This window comes from Anomaloglossus baeobatrachus, chromosome 7, assembly GCF_048569485.1.
Source record: "Anomaloglossus baeobatrachus isolate aAnoBae1 chromosome 7, aAnoBae1.hap1, whole genome shotgun sequence".
Lineage (NCBI taxonomy): Eukaryota > Metazoa > Chordata > Amphibia > Anura > Aromobatidae > Anomaloglossus > Anomaloglossus baeobatrachus.
Window position 1 is genome coordinate 203,161,652 of NC_134359.1, and position 20,694 is coordinate 203,182,345.

Here is a 20,694-nt window from a genome sequence, read left to right on the forward strand (position 1 = left end):
GCCTCAGGTACTTAGCTTGCTGAGACGCAGGGTTCCAAGTCCCTGGGGATGAGTGCTCCGGTCCAGCAGGATCCTGAAGGGCTGCGGATGGAGACCGGTCTCCTGCCAAGCATGAAGAACCGTGCTGGCTCCCACTTCAAGCCAGAGCCCAGGAGGGATGGTGAAGGAGCGCGGCATGTAAGGCTCCAGCCTTGGAATCAACCTTAACAACACCGCCGACACAGTGGGGTGAGAAGGGACATGCCGGGGGTCCAGACTTGGACCCGCTTTTCTTCAAACTCTTTCCAAAAATCAAACATCAGATGAGAATGCATGTGTGGATGTATGCCTCCTGAACACAAAGCGATAAACTGGCTAGATCTGGTTCTCCAGGGGGTGTATAAGCTCAGAGGGAGGAGCTACACTTTTAAGTGTAGTACTTTGTGTGTCCTCCGGAGGCAGAAGCTAAACACCCATTGTCTGGGTCTCCCATAGGAACGATAAAGAAAAGGGCCTTATGAATGACGTACAAAAGGGCCTTATGAAGGACGTATAAAAGGGCCTTATGAAGGACTTATAAATGGCCTTGAATGACTTGGGATATGAAGTTAATCCCTACATCTCCATTTGTAGACAGCTGTTTCAGGGTTCTCACGCCTCATTAGTGCAAAGTAACAGACTGGTTGGCTTAGAGCTTCTGGTTTGGCTTCATACCCCAAGTCATATGGCAAGGCTCTTAAAATCATCAATATTGATTTCTAGGATTGCATCCTCTAAGTGGTGGCAATTAGTGACCCTATTCTACTCCGTGAAGAGGTTAATTTCCAGATTTTATTTCCCAGGGAACATTGCATGGCTAGTAAGTCTCCTTACACCAGCTTGGTGGTCCCTAAGGAGAAAGTTATACCCTCGTTATGTATGTAAACACTATAACGGAATTGCAGAAATCTAATCCTAGAAGGAACAAAATCAATATACACAGTTGGAAGCAGTGTATCAAAATTAAATAATTTATTCATTATCAAATATTATACATAAAAAACAACTTCTACAATAAGTAGAAGTAACAGAACAATAACATCACATGACCCATTTATTCCAGTTCACTTCAGAAGGGAAGATCCCCCCCAGCCTCAGCGTGCAGTCCATGCTGGGCTCATAAAACACAGTGAAATCCTCGGATAGTTTGCTGCTTTTGTACATTGCTGGGATTTCAGGCTTTGAGAAGAGAGAAGCTTTGGCAGGTTTTGCAATGTAACACTTTTTTATGCAGCCCATTTGTTCCAATACCTAAAAAAAAAAAAAAAAAAAAAATACAAGTCTGATTACAGACATGATTAAATCTGATTAAGGCTATGTGCGCACGTGTGCGTAATTCATGCAGCATAACTGCATGCGTCCTGCGTCCCCTGCACAGTCTATGGAGATTGTGCAGGGGCCGTGCGCACATGACGTCTTAGAGCGCAGCGCTTCGGCTGCTGCCCGAAGCGCTGCGTTTAAGAAGTGACATGTCACTTCTTTCGTGCGCTTTGCCGGCAGCTCCTGCTCGGTCTATGGCAGGAGCTGCAGGCAGAGCGCATGGAATCGGCTTTTTTTTTTTTTTCTACGGACATTTTCTGCAGCGATTTGAAGCGCACGTGTGCTCTTCAGATCGCTGCAGAAATTTCTGCAGGGCTAGTACGCAACGTGCGCACATAGCCTAACAGAAAATCTGCGTTAGCTGAAAATACGCCCCTTGTACGAGACTCATTATACAATAAATTTTTATAAATGTTCCACCATATTCAATTGCAAAAAGTACAAATCAGAAGATGATATAGTATCTGTATGAAATGGTGGATATATCCTTAGCCCCGTTTCACATCAGCGCTATTCTATGGATTTTTGAGCCACATATTGTGTATCGCTGAAAATAAGCCCTACCTTGAAAATAATCCCTAGAAGGAATTTTCGGCCTTTTCGGAGTAAGGCTTAAATATAAGTCCTACCCCAAAAATAAGCCCTTGTCGTGGTTCAATAATGACGTGTCCATGCAGCTAAAAAAGTTAAAGAATACTGTAGGTCACTTCACTATAGAAAGCAGACACCCCCAAAAGAAAGCAGACGCCCCCCAAAAGAGAAGACAGACCCCACAATCATACTCACCAGACCCAGAACATGATGCTGTGGCACGAAAGGACCTGATGTGGAACACACACACACACACACACACACACACACACACACATCTGTTGATACCGTACTGCTCCGGAGACCTGGGATGTAGTGGAACGCATCAATGTGTTCTACCTCAGGTCCTCGTGTTCCACAGCACGAAAGCAGTACGGTATCACCAGAGGACTGCTGTGGAGCACACAAGGACCTGCTGGGAGCACCTGCTGTGCATCGCAGGATCATCTGGGAGCGACGCAGATGTATGGGCTCTGGTAAGTATAACTCTGCTGGGGTTGTTTGCCTTTTTGGGTGGGTTAAACCTACCCCCAACCAGTGTTTCCTCAAGAATAAACCTTACCCAGAAAAGCCTCAGAACATTTTTCGGGGCAAAAAATAATATAAACACAGTTTCTTATTTTCGCGAGAACACTGTATTACAAGTTATTAATCCCATGGTCAAGCACAGATACTTGGCTGTATCGTGGATCTATTATACAAAAACAACCATATGTTGCCTGGATCGTGATAATGATCATTACATGTCTGCTGGGATGTGCGCCTAATGCCAGAACCTAGTTCTTCCCCAGCTGTGGTCGGTTGCATATACACTTTGCTGATTCATTCCAAGTCTATGGCATTGGGCAAGAAAGCTTTTGTTTTTTGTACTTCATACAAACGGGGTGAGGTATAGCTGGGTCCTGCTCTGCCCCATCTATATTGGAGTCTGGTGACACATATTAAAGTGAACTACAAGAGTTAGGGTTCCTCCCGACTGGGTACACCTTGAAGTTTTGTGGTGGCTTTTATGTTATTCATAAAAATAGTGTCAACTATGTACCCTATAACTATTTATTTACTTACTCATCTGTTAAATGGCCGCAGTGTGAACGTGCACCTACACATTGCAATTTTACCAACCTTTGTTCCAGTTAATTTTTTTGGTTTTAGGCCTCATTCATGTCAGTATTTTTGCCTCAGAGTTTTTATGGCCAAAGATAGGAGTGCAACTTACAGTGAAAAACTATAATTAACACTAGAAGTTCGAGAGAGGGGTCATTTAACATTTCTACCATTGGAACCCTATGGAGCTCGAAATTCCTGGGACATCTAGTGTTAAAAGATTGACACCAGATCTGCCTTTCGGAGACACTCCTAGCTCTGGCAAAAACTGATGAAATACTGATCAGAAGTACTGATGTGTGAATGAGGCTTTACTGGTGAAGAAAGCAGAGAGACCCCAGCACCCACCATCTTCACCCCCATATACATTAAATGCAGCGGCAGAGAGCATGTGTGACCTGATGATTAATGCAACACCTCCTGCCTCAGACACATTGAGAAGAAAGATAGGGGGTCCTTCTTCTGGGGATTGGTGGGAGCCCACACCAACATTTAAAGGGAGTCTACAAAATATTAACATTACCTGTAATAACTCAAGTATAACGACAGGCTGCAGCACGTCATAGTAATGTTGGATCAAGCTCTGCTGTGTGATCCCTGGCTTGGTCATTACTTGGTATAATACCGCCTCCAGCATTCCTTTACAGACTGGTTTATTTAGGCTTCCATCCACAATCCGCCATGGCCTTCCAAGAAAGCAACAATCCGAATTCCTAGAAGAAAGGAAAGGAAAACTTTTTTTTACAATTGAGAAAAAAAAATCCATTGTTTAGGTTTACAGACTGCGATAAGCCCAAATGGACAAGATATATTTCTGAATTTACACAAATCTTGGGTAATCTATGGCGGTGAGCTTATAGTACTGTGACCCTCGTACTTGGTTATACATTTATATCAGTCTGCCACCAGTGTCCGCTAATGACCACTCCCGGGCTGGGGCGTTATTACACTGCGTCATAGAAAAGAGATTCTAGCTCACCTGTAGATATATAACTCACCTCTCATATATTGACCCCATAGAATCTCCTGGAAGAAATAAAGTTAAATATCAAGAGAGCGTTCTCATACAACATAGGAGCCAGACTTAACCGCCATATTTTACATATGTAGGTCACACAACGAGAAATCCTTTATGCAAGGAGGAGATGGAGGCTGACAGCATTAAAGCAATTGTGCCCTTAGGAATCTCATTTAAAGTGGTTGTCCAGAGCTCAGTCCAAGAAAGCTATATAAACTACAAAAGTAAGGAAAACCAATGGAATAATTTATTATTGCTATTACCGTGTTTTTCCAGAAATAAGCCCTCCCCAAAAAAAAGCCCTAGCAGGGATTTTCAGCTTTTTCGGAGCAAGGCTTAAATATAAGCCCTCCCCCGAAAATAAGCCCTAGTCCCGGATCAATAATGAAGTGTCCGTGCAGCTAAAAAAGCTAACAAATACTGAAGGACACTTCATTATAGACAGCGGCATCCGGCAATTACACTCACCCGATGCTGAGCAGCAGGACCTGCAGTGATCGCACACCCGCACACATCAGCTCTCACACACACACACACACACACACACACACACACAAAAATCGCGCACACAATCAGATCGCACACACAAACAAACATCGGATCACACACAAACATCAAATCACACACACAAACATCGGATCGCATACACACTCACCTCATCCAGTGATACCGATCTCTTCTCGCCGGCAGAATCCTGAAAGGCAGTGCAGTGGAGCGCAACGAACAGGACCTGCGGCAGGACGCGTGACTTGCTCTCATCATTCCCTGCGGCCGTAAGCGCTGGATGTGATGTGTGCGATCGGCTGTGTGCGCCTGCGATCGGCTGTGTGCGCCTGCAATCGGCTGTGTGCGCCTGCAATCGGCTGTGTGCGCCTGCAATCGGCTGTGTGCGCCTGCAATCGGCTGTGTGCGCCTGCAATCGGCTGTGTGCGCCTGCAATCGGCTGTGTGCGCCTGCAATCGGCTGTGTGCGCCTGCAATCGGCTGTGTGCGCCTGCAATCGGCTGTGTGCGCCTGCAATCGGCTGTGTGCGCCTGCAATCGGCTGTGTGCGCCTGCAATCGGCTGTGTGCGCCTGCAATCGGCTGTGTGCGCCTGCAATCGGCTGTGTGCGCCTGCAATCGGCTGTGTGCGCCTGCAATCGGCTGTGTGCGCCTGCAATCGGCTGTGTGCGCCTGCAATCGGCTGTGTGCGCCTGCAATCGGCTGTGTGCGCCTGCAATCGGCTGTGTGCGCCTGCAATCGGCTGTGTGCGCCTGCAATCGGCTGTGTGCGCCTGCAATCGGCTGTGTGCGCCTGCAATCGGCTGTGTGCGCCTGCAATCGGCTGTGTGCGCCTGCAATCGGCTGTGTGCGCCTGCAATCGGCTGTGTGCGCCTGCAATCGGCTGTGTGCGCCTGCAATCGGCTGTGTGCATCTGCAATCGGCTGTGTGCATCTGCAATCGGCTGTGTGCATCTGCAATCGGCTGTGTGCATCTGCAATCGGCTGTGTGCATCTGCAATCGGCTGTGTGCATCTGCAATCGGCTGTGTGCATCTGCAATCGGCTGTGTGTATCTGCAATCGGCTGTGTGTATGATTTGCTGTGTGTATCTGCAATCGGCTGTGTGTATGATTTGCTGTGTGTATCTGCGATCGGGATGTGTGTGTCAGCCAGCAGCAAGGGAGAACGGCATGCAGCACCGACCGGAGATCACAGGGAGGACCTGGGAGCCACGCAGGCGTCCGGGTCTGGTGAGTAGCAGTCTCCTGGGAAGTGGGAGGTTTGCTTTTTTGGGGGGTAAACTTACCCCCAACCGTGTTTCTCCAAAATAAGCCCTAGTTCTTTTTTAGGGGGCAAAAAAAAAATATAAGACAGTGTCTTATTTTTTGGAAAAACACGGTAACCCCTTCCTGACATGGCCATTTTCGATTTTTGCGCTTTTTTTTCCTCCCCTCCTTACCAGTGCCATAACTTATTTTTGTCTAAGCACAGAGCTGTATGAGGTTTTTTTTTTTTTTGTGGAACGAGTGGTAGTTTTAAATGACAGCATTTGTTTTACCATACAATGTACTGGAAAATGGAAAAACAAAATTCCAAGTATTGTGAAATTGCGCAAAAAAACAAAACAAAACACTTTACCACATTCAATGTACTAAAAAAATGACCTTAAAATATGATAATCCAGGACACAACAATAGCAGCGATACCAAATATGTATAGTTTTTTCTTTGACGCTTTATTGGGGGGGGGGACACAGGACCATGGGTGTTATGCTGCTTATCCATATTAGGACACTAAGTAGATGCAAAGATGTTAGCTCCTCCTCTTCAGTATACACCCCCTGGCCCAGCCAGGCTACCTCAGTTTTAGCTTAGTGTCTATAGGAGGCACATCTTTGCAGACTACTGCAGCAAGAATTTTTTGTTTTTAGAGGGCGATGGTTTCCTTCAGGGACCGATTTCCCAAAACCATCAACAGGCGGGAACGCGGAGTGTCGCCTCCCCGTACCCCCTCCTGCGACGCTGGATCCTGGACTGTTACTCACTGGACGACGGTTCTCACAGGCACCGATTTTCCAGAGCCCAGAGCAGATGAAAACTTCCTCAGTCCCTCTGGCAGGCTCTGAGTTGATACACACTCTGCACCGGTGTGACCGGGCACAGCAGGCTGACTCTGCCATCTCCACAGGAGCTGAGGGGAGATCCTCCCTGACCGGAAAGGGGAGATCCTCCCTGACCGGAAAGGGGAGATCCTCCCTGAGCGGAAAGGGGAGATCCTCCCTGAGCGGAAAGGGGAGATCCTCCCTGACCGGAAAGGGGAGATCTTCCCTGACCGGAAAGGGGAGATCCTCCCTGACCGGAAAGGGGAGATCCTCCCTGACCGGAAAGGGGAGATCCTCCCTGACTGGATTCACATGGGCTGATTGCAGATGCAGACTCCTGCATAGCATTCCACCGGTGGCAGGGGGAGGAAAGAGAGCTCCCAGGACTCAGCTGCTGTACACTTAAGAGATTTTTTCTGTCCACTACTGTTGTGCAGGGCTGGAGGGGGGGGGGGTGGAGGTGAGTCCCTTCTCACCATTTTTTTAATTATATTTTCTGCTGGCGTTCTTGTCGGAGCTAAGCCCCGCCCTCTCCGACACGCGATAAACCACGCCCCTCACAAAAGCACGCGTAGCTCTCCTCACACAGGAGCTCTGCAGAGCATCGTTCCCTCTCGTTGTGATCAGAGCCTCGTCTCTCAGAGCTGGCTTTCTCCTTCCCACAGGAACTGGGACACAGGAGCTGGAGGTGGGGTGGGGGCCATCAGCGTTCTGGGTGAAATATATCCTCACTTGTTTTCTCACATTAGCTCTGCAGAGCATTGCTCCCTTGTTATAATCAGAGTTTGTGGCTCATCAGCCAGGGGCTGCAGTCACATGTTTTATGTCCTGCACAACTACAGCAACAACTATAAGACTTTTAATGTACAGCCTAGCTGCCACGCTGATCTACTAGGGGTTGATAGCACCTCTTCCTTCTGTGAGTCCGGTGCCACTGTAGTTCCCCCCTCCCCCCTTAACCACCGCAGCAACCGCTGCCAGCCCAGAGCCTATGTCTCCCAGTCCCCCGGAATGGGCACAGTTCCCAGAACCTGGTGCTGCCTATGCAACATCGTCCTCACACTCCTCAGGGCCCCTGGACAGAACACAGCCTGATGACACCTCTACAGAGAGTCCTTCTGATAAGAATCAGCCCTCTGCTTCACCGGTTGCAGATCAGAAAAAGGGCATGCCCCCCATGGTTCTCCCTCGAGGGTACACAGATGGGGTTCTCCCACATGTTCCTCCTGACGAAACCGGAAGCGGTGAAACGCGCGGCAAGGTGGGAGTGGCTGTCTGAGCAGGTGTCGATCGCTATACACATGGCTGCAGGTAATTCACTAGAAAGCTCTGGTTTATAGTGTTGGCATGTTATGAGATTGTGGGAGTGACTGCTGAATGGGAGTATACTGCCATCATAATATATGGAGGTGTTGGTATTTTCCTAATACACCGTTGGCAACTATACCCTATCAGCACTCTCAAATGTAAACCATAGCCCATACGGGATATAAGCTGGACATAGGCATATACTTATTCACATCAGCCGTAATATATGTGGTTGCGGATCGTACTGGTCTCAGACAGTTACTCTAAGTAGTGCGACTTTCCCTCTATTCCTTATCTGTGTAGTCTGTATCTACAAAAAAATGTTTTTTTACACTTTATGTGTGTTTTTGCAATATTTAATAAACCTAGCATGATTAAACTAATATCTGCTTTGTGGACCTGATATTGTTGTCTATAGGATCTTCCATTCCCAGGGGCACGTTGTTTTTCAATATTTGAGGCTAACTATAGGTTGCACGCACATACACAAGTACTGTAATGGCATCCCGTAATATCAGCCCATTGGCACCCTGCCATCATGTGATAAGGGGACTATGTATTGCTATTCCTAACAACACACATTAAATGCTGCTCTCAAACCTAGACGGTGCCAACTAAGAGGGTAAGAGCAGGCGGAGAACAGCTCCCCCGCTGCCGGTAGAGGCAGATGCTGGCTGAGCCCGCATCAAAGATGGGGACCCCACATTGGACATACTGGTATGGCCAAGGTCAGAATGGGATTACAGAACCATTTCCAAAAAAAAAAAAAAAATCAATTTGTAACAGAAAAGGCAGGGTTTATGTCAATTAGTATGAAAAGGGCAGCTGTGGTGAAGCCAATTCCTGCGCCCCAAGATTGAACTCAGTTTGCCTCATTTTACTTAATGGGCCTGTCAGATCCCATAAAATGGAATACAACTGAAAAGTTGTACAAAAAGAAATCTTTATTTTTTTTCACCCCCACCTGACACTCAGGTTCCAACTTGCTGACTGTTTCAGACAATTCTCATATCCAGCATGTATTACTGAGAGGAACAGGCCTACAAGTGTTCTGCTGCTGCCTTCAATAAGGCTGGTGTATCAGCACAGCTTCATTCCTGTACTATTTTCTCTTCTACAGTTCGTGAGGGATCTTACACCATGTGTAATTTTTGCCTCCTGTAGAGTCTGCAGTATGAACACTTTCCTCCCTCTCTAGATGTGTGAGCTGCCCTCCCAGAAGTCTTGGAATCTTCCCACCCTTCTCCCTGCAGCTGATACTATCTCAATCATGGAGACAAGAGATGGACAGCACAAGAGAGCCTGCATAGCCAGTGTGCCACCTTTATGTCAGGAGGAAGAGGGGCAACCAGCTATGGGCGGAAGAAGCAAAAAGACGTTTTTATTAAAGACTGATTTTTAAAAGTTGCTTAGTTTCGCATTAAGGAAGTAAAGAAAACTAATAATGTGTTCACAGACTGAACTACCCTATGCATGCTTGGAGAAAAAAATGAAACCAGCCAGGACCATGCTATTGTGAGAATCACCTCTGTATATGCATTTCTGAAAGGTGATGGAATGATCCAATGGTCTAATGTGTTTATACTCCTTTAGGCCACCTGCACTGCCCGCCTCTTATCACTGGGGCTTGTCTGCACCCACACTAGAATAGTATTGTGGAAAGGTATTGGCAAGTATTGCTTTTTTTGGACTTGATACTTTCAGTGAACTACATTATATGCACACTATCATCCCCATCCCAAGTTCCTACCTGTATCCATCTTTGGAGTGAAGAGGTCACTGTCAGAGGCTCTTGGCTCTCCAGAAACCACAGGGTTTTCTGCATCATTTGAGTTCTCAGAATCCGCAGTCTCTACAAGTGTTTTCTTTCTTGGTGGCTCAGTAATAGTTCTGTCACTGTTGGCTTGGTCCTCAGACGCATGCTGCGTCAGCTCGGAGCCATCAGAGTCTTTACTTATAAGTGCCTTGTCTTGTTCTTTCAGAGTGTACGAGTGCAGAACCCAGGGATCAGAGTGACTCGTGGCTACCAGCCTAACACAGGCCCCTCCGACTTGTAGCACTTGTCTATATGTTAGAAGATCCTAAGAGATCACACAAATTGTAAAGTCAAGTATGAACCTACATCATATGAATTAAAAGCAGAAGCGCCCCTCTTGCACTGGAGCTGATAAGCCAGATACTACACATCCCACTACTACACGTACCCACAAAACCAATCTCCCTACCATACGTCACACCCTGCTGTCGCTTTCACTCATGCCCAATATCATGTCCTGTCTTCAAGAACGGGGCTAATGTCAGTTTTACAATTCTGGCCAAAATCAGAATCATGCTGATGAGAAAGGTACATCTAATCACATTAGTTTGATTAATCGCCCAACATGTGGACATCCAGAGAAGAGTATAAGTGTCAATTTCCCCCTCGCAGTAACGTTTAGTCCACAGTAAGCTTTGATCATATACTCATGACTTACTTGCATATACTGCTGTAAAGATTTAGTCCTTCCGTTTTCTACATCTTCATATTTTATAAATCTTTCTCCGAGATCTGATACTTTCATGCCCAAACATGAGCCGGCTTCAATGGCATTAAAGATTTCCTGGACCGAGTCCAAGTCTTCTTGGGTGTACTGCTGACCATCTGTACACTGATGTAAGAATGTGCTGATGTTCTGATCTGTGGGGTTTACAAGTTCAGTGAAGAGAGGAGGAAGTGAAGGCATGTCCGCGAAAAAGTCACTAAAGGAACCTTTAAAGAAAAAGTAAAAATAAATTATATTCCATCTATCTATGCACGCACGCACGCACGCACGCACGCACGCACGCACACGCACGCACACACACACACACACACACGTTTGTTGTGTTCTCTTGGCGCTCTTTATTTGAAAATACTGTTCTATATAACTTGAATCGTTGCTGTTACTTTGTCAATCGGTGGATTTTCTGAAGAAGTGTGGTTTCACTTCGAAAGGTGCAGAAATAAACCACCTCTCATACACCATCCAGTGTATTGGATCTACATTTTGTCTTCAGCAGCGTGGTTCTTCCATGGTTTTATTCTAACTCCGGTACTTCTTGTTTGGCCTTAGGGCACGTGGACATTGTTTTTATGGTAATATCAAATTGTGGTCATATTAAATCATGGGGTAATGTCCCCCCAAAAGCCCCAAACTCCAGAAATTGAATTAACTAACAAGAGGAGCCAACATGAACCCCCCAAAAAAAAAAGTTAAACATAGGATAAAATAAAACTGTATTTTATTAGAAATTTTAGTTAAAAAAGTTACAACATTAAAATAGGAGGATGCTACATTTATGAGACTTGAGGGATCTACTTCATCGCAATAATGCATATACCTAGGTAAATTATACCTCAATGCCCGTACTAGCACCATACAAATATATAAATAAATATGCCCATAAATATAATAAATCAATGATCCAAAAATGAAATAAAGAGAATTTTGTTACTTACCGTAAATTCTTTTTCTTATAGTTCCGTATTGGGAGACCCAGACCATGGGTGTTTAGCTTCTGCCTCCGGAGGACACACAAAAGTACTACACTTAAAAGTGTAGCTCCTCCCTCTGAGCTTATACACCCCCTGGTAGCCAGTCCTAGCCAGTTTAGTGCAAAAGCTGAAGGAGAATAGCCACCCACAAGTAGAACCGAGTAAGAACCAGAACAACCGGAGACTCTGTCCACGACAACAGCCGGTGATAACACACGGAACAAGAAAATTGCCAACAGGCAACAGGGAGGGAGCTGGGTCTCCCAATACGGAACTATAAGAAAAAGAATTTACTGTAAGTAACAAAATTCTCTTTTTCTTTATCGTTCCTTTGGGAGACCCAGACCATGGGACGTTCCAAAGCCGACCCTGGGTGGGAATAAACAGAAAAAACTAAGAAGTAGGCGGAGCCGAACTTCACAAGTGGGCGACAGCCGCCTGAAGGATGCGTCTGCCCAAGCTCGCATCTGCCGAAGCATGAGCATGCACTTGGTAGTGCTTTGAAAAGGTATGCAGGCTAGTCAAAGTGGCAGCCTGACAGACTTGTTGAGCCGTAGCCTGGTGCCTAAAAGCCCAAGAGGCACTGACAGCTCTGGTCGAGTGTGCTTTGATCCCCGGCGGGGGAGGCACCTGAGTACTCTGGTAGGCGTCCGAAATGGTCGATCTAATCCAACGGGCCAAGGTCGGCTTAGAAGCAGAGAGACCCTTGCGCCGCCCTGTGGTTAGCACAAAAAGAGAGGTGCACCGCCTAAGCGCAGCGGTGCGAGACACATAGATCCGGAGAGCACGCACCAGATCTAGAGTATGCAGCGCTTTCTCAAAGCGATGAACAGGGGCCGGACAGAAGGAAGGCAAGGAAATATCCTGGTTAAGGTGGAAGGGAGAGACCACCTTAGGAAGAAAGTCCGGGGTCGGACGGAGAACAACCTTGTCTTGGTGAAAAAACAAAAAAGGTGACTCCGAGGAGAGCGCAGCCAAATCAGAGACTCTCCTGAGAGAAGTTATGGCAACTAGAAAGGCCACCTTTTGAGAAAGACGATACAAAGAAACCTCCCTAAGGGGCTCGAAAGGGGGTTTCTGCACTACCGTGAGGACCAAGTTAAGGTCCCAGGGATCCAAGGGCCGCCGATAAGGCGGAATGATGTGAGACGCACCTTGCATGAAGGTGCGGACCTGAGCCAGCCGGGCGAGACGCCGCTGGAACAGCACTGATAGAGCTGAGACTTGTCCCTTGAGAGAGTTGAGGGACAGTCCTAGCTGCAGACCGGACTGTAAAAAAGACAGAAGGGTCGGCAACAAGAATGGCCAAGGAGAATGGCCGGAAGAGCGACACCAGGACAGGAAAATTTTCCAAGACTTACGGGCCCGAGTCATAGTGAGATGACTTCAGGAGGAATACCAGAAGCCGTCAAAATCCAGGACTCAAGAGCCACGCCGTCAATTTGAGTGCCGCAGAATTCGGGCGGAAAAACGGACCTTCCGAGAGCAGGTCTGGACGGTCTGGAAGATGCCACGGCATCTCCACGGACAGTTGGAGCAGGTCCGGATACCAAGCTCGCCTGGGCCAGTCCGGTGCAATGAGGATGACTCGACGACCCTCCATTCTGATCTTGCGCAGGACTCTGGGCAAGAGAGCTAGAGGGGGAAACACGTAGGACAGACGAAACTGGGACCAGTCTTGAACCAGAGCGTCCGCGGCGAAGGCCTGAGGATCGTGGGAGCGAGCCACGTAAACCGGAACCTTGTTGTTGTGACGGGATGCCATTAGGTCCACTTCCGGAGTGCCCCACTTGCGGCAGATTGACTGAAACACTGCCGGGTGCAGGGACCACTCGCCACCGTCCACGGATTGACGGCTGAGATAATCTGCCTCCCAGTTTTCTACACCAGGGATGTGGTCTGCGGATATGGTGGACTTGGAGTCCTCCGCCCATTGAAGAATGCGTTGGACCTCCAACATTGCCAGGCGGCTGCGTGTCCCGCCTTGGTGATTGATGTAGGCAACCGCTGTCGCGTTGTGTGACTGGACTCGAATGTGCCTGCCCGCCAACAGGTGGTGAAAGGCTAGAAGAGCTAGAAGCACAGCTCTGGTTTCCAGCACATTGATTGAAAGGGCTGACTCGGACGGAGTCCAAGTGCCCTGCGCTCTGTGGTCTGTGGTGGAGATGTACCGCTCCCCAGCCGGATAGGCTGGCATCCGTGGTGAGAATCACCCAGGACGGAGTCAGGAAGGAGCGCCCTTGGGACAGGGAGAGGGGTCGAAGCCACCACTGAAGAGAGCTCCTGGTCCATGGCGACAGAGCCACTAACCTCTGTAAGGAGGAAGGCCGCTTGTCTCAACAGCGGAGAATGTCCAGCTGCAGAGGACGCATATGCAACTGGGCAAAGGGAACCGCCTCCATGGAGGCCACCATTTGACCCAGCACCTGCATCAGACGCCTGAGGGTATAACGGCGGGGCCTCAGGAGAGAGCGCACCGCCAACCGGAGTGACAGCTGTTTGTCTAAGGGCAACTTCACAAGTGCCGGCAAAGTCTCAAACTGCATCCCTAGGTACGTGAGACTCTGGGTCGGAGTCAGAGTGGATTTGGGAAGATTGACAATCCACCCGAATTGGGCTAGGGTGGCGAGAGTGAGCGAAACACTCCGCTGACAGTCTGCGCTGGATGTACCCTTGACCAGAAGGTCGTCCAGATAAGGAAGCACTGCTAACCCCTGGAGGTGCAGGACCGCAATCACTGCCGCCATGACCTTGGTGAATACCCGAGGGGCCGTGGCTAACCCGAAGGGGAGAGCCACGAATTGGAAATGATCCTCTCCTATCGCAAAACGTAACCAACGCTGATGTGACACTGCGATTGGCACATGTAGATAGGCATCTCTGATGTCGATGGACGCCAGGAACTCCCCTTGGGTCATAGAGGCAATGACTGATCGCAGAGACTCCATGCGAAAATGCCGCACCCGGACATGCTTGTTGAGAAGCTTGAGATCCAGGATGGGCCGGAAGGTACCGTCCTTTTTTGGAACTAGGAAGAGATTTGAGTAAAAACCTCTGAACCGCTCCTGAGCGGGAACTGGGACAATCACTCCGTTTGCCTGCAAGGACGCCACGGCCTGCGAGAAGGCGGCGGCCTTGGAGCAGGGGGGAGTTGAGAGAAAAAATCTGTTTGGAGGGCTGGAAGAGAATTCTATCCTGTAGCCGTGAGATATGATGTCTCTCACCCACTGATCGGAGACTTGCTTTAACCAAGCGTCGCCAAAGTGGGAGAGCCTGCCACCGACTAAGGACGTGGCTGGAGCGGGCCGAGAGTCATGAGGAAGCTGCATTAGTGGCAGAACCTCCTGCGGTCTTCTGCGGACGCGCTTTTGGGCGCCAGTTGGATTTCTGATCCTTGGCTGAGTTAGCGGACGAGGCGGAAGGCTTAGAGGATGACCAGTTGGAGGAACGAAAGGAACGAAACCTCGATTGATTCCTACCCTGGGCGGGTTTCCTGGTCTTGGTTTGTGGCATGGAAGTACTCTTCCCGCCAGTAGCTTCTTTAATGATTTCATCCAGCTGTTCACCAAACAGCCGTGAATCAGCAAAAGGGAGCCCAGCAAGAAACTTCTTGGAAGAAGCATCTGCCTTCCACTCTTGAAGCCACAAAATCCTGCGGATAACAAGAGAATTAGCTGAAGCCACCGCAGTGCGGTGAGCAGCCTCTATCATGGCAGACATGGCATAGGATGAAAAAGCTGAAGCCTGAGCAGTTAAGGTAACCATCTGAGGCATAGATTCCTTGGTGAGGGAATGCATCTCCTCTAGAGAAGCAGAGATGGCTTTGAGAGCCCACACTGCTGCAAAAGTCGGGGAAAACGCGGCTCCCGCAGCTTCATACACAGATTTGGCCAGAAGGTCAATCTGACGGTCAGTGGAATCCTTAAGTGAGGTGCCATCAGCCACCGACACAACGGTCCGGGCTGATAGCCTAGACACCGGAGGGTCTACCTTTGGGGAGTGAGACCACTCCTTGACCACCTCAGGTGGAAATGGAAACCGGTCATCAGAACCACGCTTTGGAAAGCGCTTGTCAGGGCAGGCCCTGGGTTTGGTCACAGCGGTCTGAAAACTGGAGTGGTTAAAGAACACACTCTTCAATCTCTTAGGCGAGGTAAACTGATGTTTTTCTGCCAAAGAGAGTTGCTCCTCTGACACTGGCGGATTGAGATCCAGCACAGAATTAATAGAAGCAATCAAATCACTAAGATCTGAGTCACCCTCAGAGAAAATCGATGGGATACTTAGCCTCCGAGCCCCCAGTGAGGGCATCCTCCTCATCTTGAGAGTCAGCTCTTGAGGCAGAGCCGTGGGATGGGGAGGGGGAGGAAACCCTGCGCCTTCTCTTAGAAGGACGGGGTCTGGGATCAGATGATGAATCCTCCGTGAGCTCCGATGGACGGAGGTCAGAGGATAGGAGTCCTCTGTCAAGAGGCACCCTGTGAGGGGGGCTGATGCATATTCATCAAAGTCCTGGACAAAAGCCCCATGAACTCAGCAAATGACTGGGATATGGACCTAGAAAAGGACTCTACCCAGGCCGGGGGTTCAATCACAGGTGCAGCAGCAGCCTGAGAGACCACTGGGGGTGAGACTCCAGGCTGTGGCACCGCCAATTTAGAGCAGACATCACAATGTGGATAGGTGCTCGGCTCAGGCAGCAGGAGCTTACATGCAGTGCATGCAGAATCAAGCTTTGGAGCCTTGCTCCTTGTGTGAGACATGCTGCTGGAGTGGGGGCTTTGCAGAGAATGAACCCTAGGGAGAATATACAGAGGTCCACAACCGGAGACCGGCTGTGGCTTACCAGACCGCTGAGCGCGGTGTTGTGTGCCCTCCAGATCCCGAAGCCCGGTCCCCCAGTCGCAGCACCTCCGCAGAGATGCAGAATGCAGGATGTCCCAGAGCAGAGTGAACTCTGCCTGAGAAGAGGGCGTTCCTATAAAAGAGCGGGAACTGGAGGGCTATAGAGACCTGCAGGGAAGGAGGGACGCCCCAGCAGTGGGGAGTGTCCCTCCCCTGTGTAGAACGGCCGCCGGGAGGAGCCGAACCTGTCCCTCTGCATGAGTGACATGCGAGGGCAGGAAAATGAAACTAGGCCTCCGGCGATGCCAGGGCCTAAATTTAAGCGGCGAGGCCGACAAGCAGGCACCATCGGCGCGGTTCTCAGGCAAAAGCTAGAGAACCCGCCGGAAAAGTTAAAACAATCACATACAGCATACTCTCCCCTTACAATAAAGAACCGGGACCCCCAACATAAACGTCTCAGATACTTAGCTGCTGAGACGCAGGGCCATGTCCCTGGGGATGAGTGCTCCGGTCCAACAGAATCCTCAAGGGGCTGTGGATGGAGGCCGGACTCCTGCCAGGCATGGAGACCGTGCTGGCTCCCACTTCAAGCCAGAGCCCAGAAGGGATGGTGAAGGAGCGCGGCATGTAAGGCTGCAGCCTTGTATATCAACCTTAACAACACCGCCGACACAGTGGGGTGAGAAGGGACATGCCGGGAGTCCAGACATGGACCCGCTTTTCTTCAAACTCTTTCCAAAAGTCAAACAAATCAGATGAGAATGCATGTGTGGATGTATGCCTCCTGACACAAAGCGATAAACTGGCTAGGACTGGCTACCAGGGGGTGTATAAGCTCAGAGGGAGGAGCTACACTTAAGTGTAGTACTTTGTGTGTCCTCCGGAGGCAGAAGCTAAACACCCATGGTCTGGGTCTCCCAAAGGAACGATAAAGAAAAATAATTTATGCAGCAAAATATTTAATAAAGTGCAAATAGGCATCCAAAAACACTTTATAGGAATAATTGGTGCAATAACAACAACAACAGAGGCCATAAATATAGAAATATATAAAAAAATAGATGATCAAGTACAAGATGTTATAACAATATTGCAACACTAGCTGGCCATGTACCAATATGAAAATATCAATGAGCCTGGTTATAATAAAATCCCTGGATAAAAGACCTACACCACCGTCGCATGTTATTGAGGTAATATTACGGGTATTGATGTATAATTTACCAAGGTATGGTATTTATTATGATGAAATAAGTCCCTCAAGTCTCATAAATGTAGGATCCTCCTATTTTAATGTTGTAACTTTTTCAGCTAAAATTACTAATAAAAAAGAGAATTTTGTTACTTACCGTAAATTCTTTTTCTTATAGTTCCGACATGGGAGACCCAGACCATGGGTGTATAGCGTCTGCCTCCGGAGGACACACAAAGTACTACACTCAAACGTGTAGCTCCTCCCTCCTAGCATATACACCCCCTGGTAGCCAGTCCTAGCCAGTTTAGTGCAAAAGCTGAAGCAGGACATCCACCCACAAGTAGAGATAGAGCAAAACCCGGAACAACCGGAACCTCTGTCTACAACAACAGCCGGTGAAAACACACGGAACAAGAAACCTGCAAACAGGCAACAGGGAGGGTGCTGGGTCTCCCATGTCGGAACTATAAGAAAAAGAATTTACGGTAAGTAACAAAATTCTCTTTTTCTTCATCGTTCCTTATGGGAGACCCAGACCATGGGACGTTCCAAAGCAGTCCATGGGTGGGAATAAACAGAAAAACTGAGAAGTAGGCGAAACCTAACTTCACAAATGGGCGACAGCCGCCTGAAGGATGCGTCTGCCCAAGCTCGCAGCTGCCGAAGCATGAGCATGCACTTGGTAGTGCTTCGAAAAGGTATGCAGACTAATCCAAGTGGCAGTCTGACAGACCTGATGAGCCGTAGCCTGGGCCTGAAGGGCCGAGAGGCACAGACAGCTCTGGTCAAGTGTGCCTTGATCCCCGGCGGGAGAGGCACTTGAGTACACTGGTAGGTATCGGAAATGGCCGACCTAATCCAACGAGCCAGGGTCGACTTAGATGCCGAGAGGCCCTTACGCTGACCAGTGGTCAGCACAAAAGAGAGGTGCACCACCTAAGAACAGCGGTGCGAGACACATAGATCCGGAGCGCCCGCACCAGATCCAGAGTATGCAACGCCTTTTCAAAGCGATGAACAGGAGCCGGACAAAAGGAAGGCGGGGACATGCCCCGGTTAAGGTGGAAGCAGCAACCACCTTAGGGAGAAAGTCCGGAGTCGGACGGAGAACCACCTTGTCTTGATGAAAAACCAAAAAAGGGGTGACTCCGAAGAGAGTGCAGCCAAAACAGAGACTCTCTTGAGGGAAGTTATGGCCACTAGAAAGACCACTTTCTGTGAAAGACGAAACAAAGAAACCTCCCTAAGAGGCTCAAAGGGGGGTTTCCGGAAGCCGTGAGGACCGGATTAAGGTCCCAGGGCTCCAAAGGCCGCCGGTAAGGCGGAATGATGTGAGATGCGCCCTGCATGAAGGAGCGCACCTGAGCCAGCCGGGCGATACGCCGCTGGCACAACACCGACAGAGCCGAGACCTGTCCCTTGAGGGAATTGAGGGATAGTCCTAGCTGCAGACCGGACTGTAGAAGGGACAGGAGGGTCGGCAAGGCAAAAAGGCCAAAGGATACTTCCGAGCCCGAGTCATAGTGGAGATGACTTCAGGAGGGATACCAGAAGTCGTCAAGATCCAGGACTCAAAAGCCATGCCGTCAATCTGAGGGCCGCAGGATTCTGGCGGAAAGACGGACCTCGAGAGAGAAGGTCTGGACAGTCCGGGAGATGCCATGGCACCTCTACGGACAGATGGAGCAGGTCAGGGTACCAAGCTCGTCTGGGTCAGTCTGGAGTAATGAGAATGACCCGACGACCCTCCATTCTGATCTTGCGCAGGACTCTGGGCAAGATCTAGAGGGTGAAACACGTAAGACAGACGAAGCTGGGACCAAACTTGAACCAGTGCGTCTGCTGCAAAAGCCTGTGGATCGTGGAGCGAAGATCCACGTCCGGAGAGGCCTACTTGTGGCAGATTGACCGAAACACTGCCGGATGCAGAGCCCACTCGCCGCTGTCCACGGTTTGACGGCTGAGATAATCTGCCTCCCAGTTTTCCACGTCTGGGATGTGGACTGCGGATATGGTGGACTAGGAGTCCTCCGTCCACTGAAGAATGCGTTGAACCTCCAACATTGCCAGGCGGCTGAGTGTCCTGCCCTGGAGGTTGATGTAGGCAAACGCTGTCGCGTTGTCTGACTGGACTCGAATGTGCCTGGCCGCCAACAGATGGTGAAAGGCTTAGAGAGCTAGAAACACAGCTCTGATTTCCAGCACATTGATCCAGAGGGCTGATTTGGACATAGTCCAAGTGCCCTGCGCTCCATGGTGGAGATATACTGCTCCCCAGCCGGATAGACTAGCATCCTGGTGAGGATCACCCGGGACGGGGCCAGGAAGGAGCGACCCTGAGACAGAGGGGCCGAAGCCACCACTGAAACGAGCCCCTGGTCTGTGGCGAAGCCACCTCCCCGTGGAAGGAGGAAGTCCGCTTGTTCCAACAGCGGAAAATGTCCAGCTGCAGAGGACGCAGATGGAACTGGGCAAGGGAATCGCTTCCATTGACGCCACCATCTGATCCAGCACCTGTATTAGGTGCCTGATGGAACGACGTCGACCGCCAGAGGAGTGACTGCTGTTTGACTGAGGGCAGCTTCGCAAGTGCCGACAGAGTCTCGAATTGCGTCCCTGGGTCGAAGTCAGAGTGGACTTGGACAGAATGACAAGCCACCCGAATTGGCTAGAGTGGCGAGAGTGAGCGAGGCACTCCGCTAACAGTCTGCACTGGATGAAGCCCTGACTAGAATGCCGTCCAGGACAAAAGGATCACTGCCAACCCCTAGAGGTGCAGGACCGCAATCAAAGCTGCCCCGACCTTGAGAATACTCGAGGGGCCGTGGCTAACCCCAAGGGAGGAGCCACGAATTGGACCACTCCGATTGCAAAACGTAGCCAACGCTGGTGTGAAACTGCGATTGGCACATGCAGATAGGCATCTCTGATGTCGATGGATGCTAGGGAATCTCCTTGGGTCATTGATTGATTGCAGAGACTCCATGCGAAAATGCCGCACCTGAACATGCTTGATGAGAAGCTTGAGATCCAGGTCGGAAGGCACCGCCCTTTTCGGGGACTAGGAATAGATTTAAAGTAGAAATCTCAGAACCGTTCCCAGTCGGGAACCAGTACAATTACTCCATTGGCCTGCAAGAATGCCACGGCCTGTGAGAAGGCGGCGGCCTTGGAGCAGGGGGGAGTTGACAGAAAAA

General features: G+C 49.4%; 1 protein-coding gene across 2 annotated transcripts in view; it reads right to left on the minus strand.

Annotated features, from left to right (window-relative positions):
* Window positions 1-973: 973 nt before the first annotated feature.
* The window catches only part of GTF3C1 (general transcription factor IIIC subunit 1), a 213,968-nt gene continuing 194,247 nt past the window's right edge, over window positions 974-20,694 (minus strand). For both annotated transcript variants that reach the window (XM_075317874.1, XM_075317872.1), the window contains 5 exons: window positions 10,415-10,689; window positions 9,691-10,021; window positions 4,032-4,059; window positions 3,557-3,746; window positions 974-1,269 (listed from right to left, as the gene is read on the minus strand). In XM_075317874.1, coding sequence (XP_075173989.1) covers window positions 1,060-1,269; window positions 3,557-3,746; window positions 4,032-4,059; window positions 9,691-10,021; window positions 10,415-10,689 — 1,034 coding nt within the window. In that variant the 3' untranslated portion in view covers window positions 974-1,059. The remainder of the gene's footprint in view (window positions 1,270-3,556; window positions 3,747-4,031; window positions 4,060-9,690; window positions 10,022-10,414; window positions 10,690-20,694) is intronic.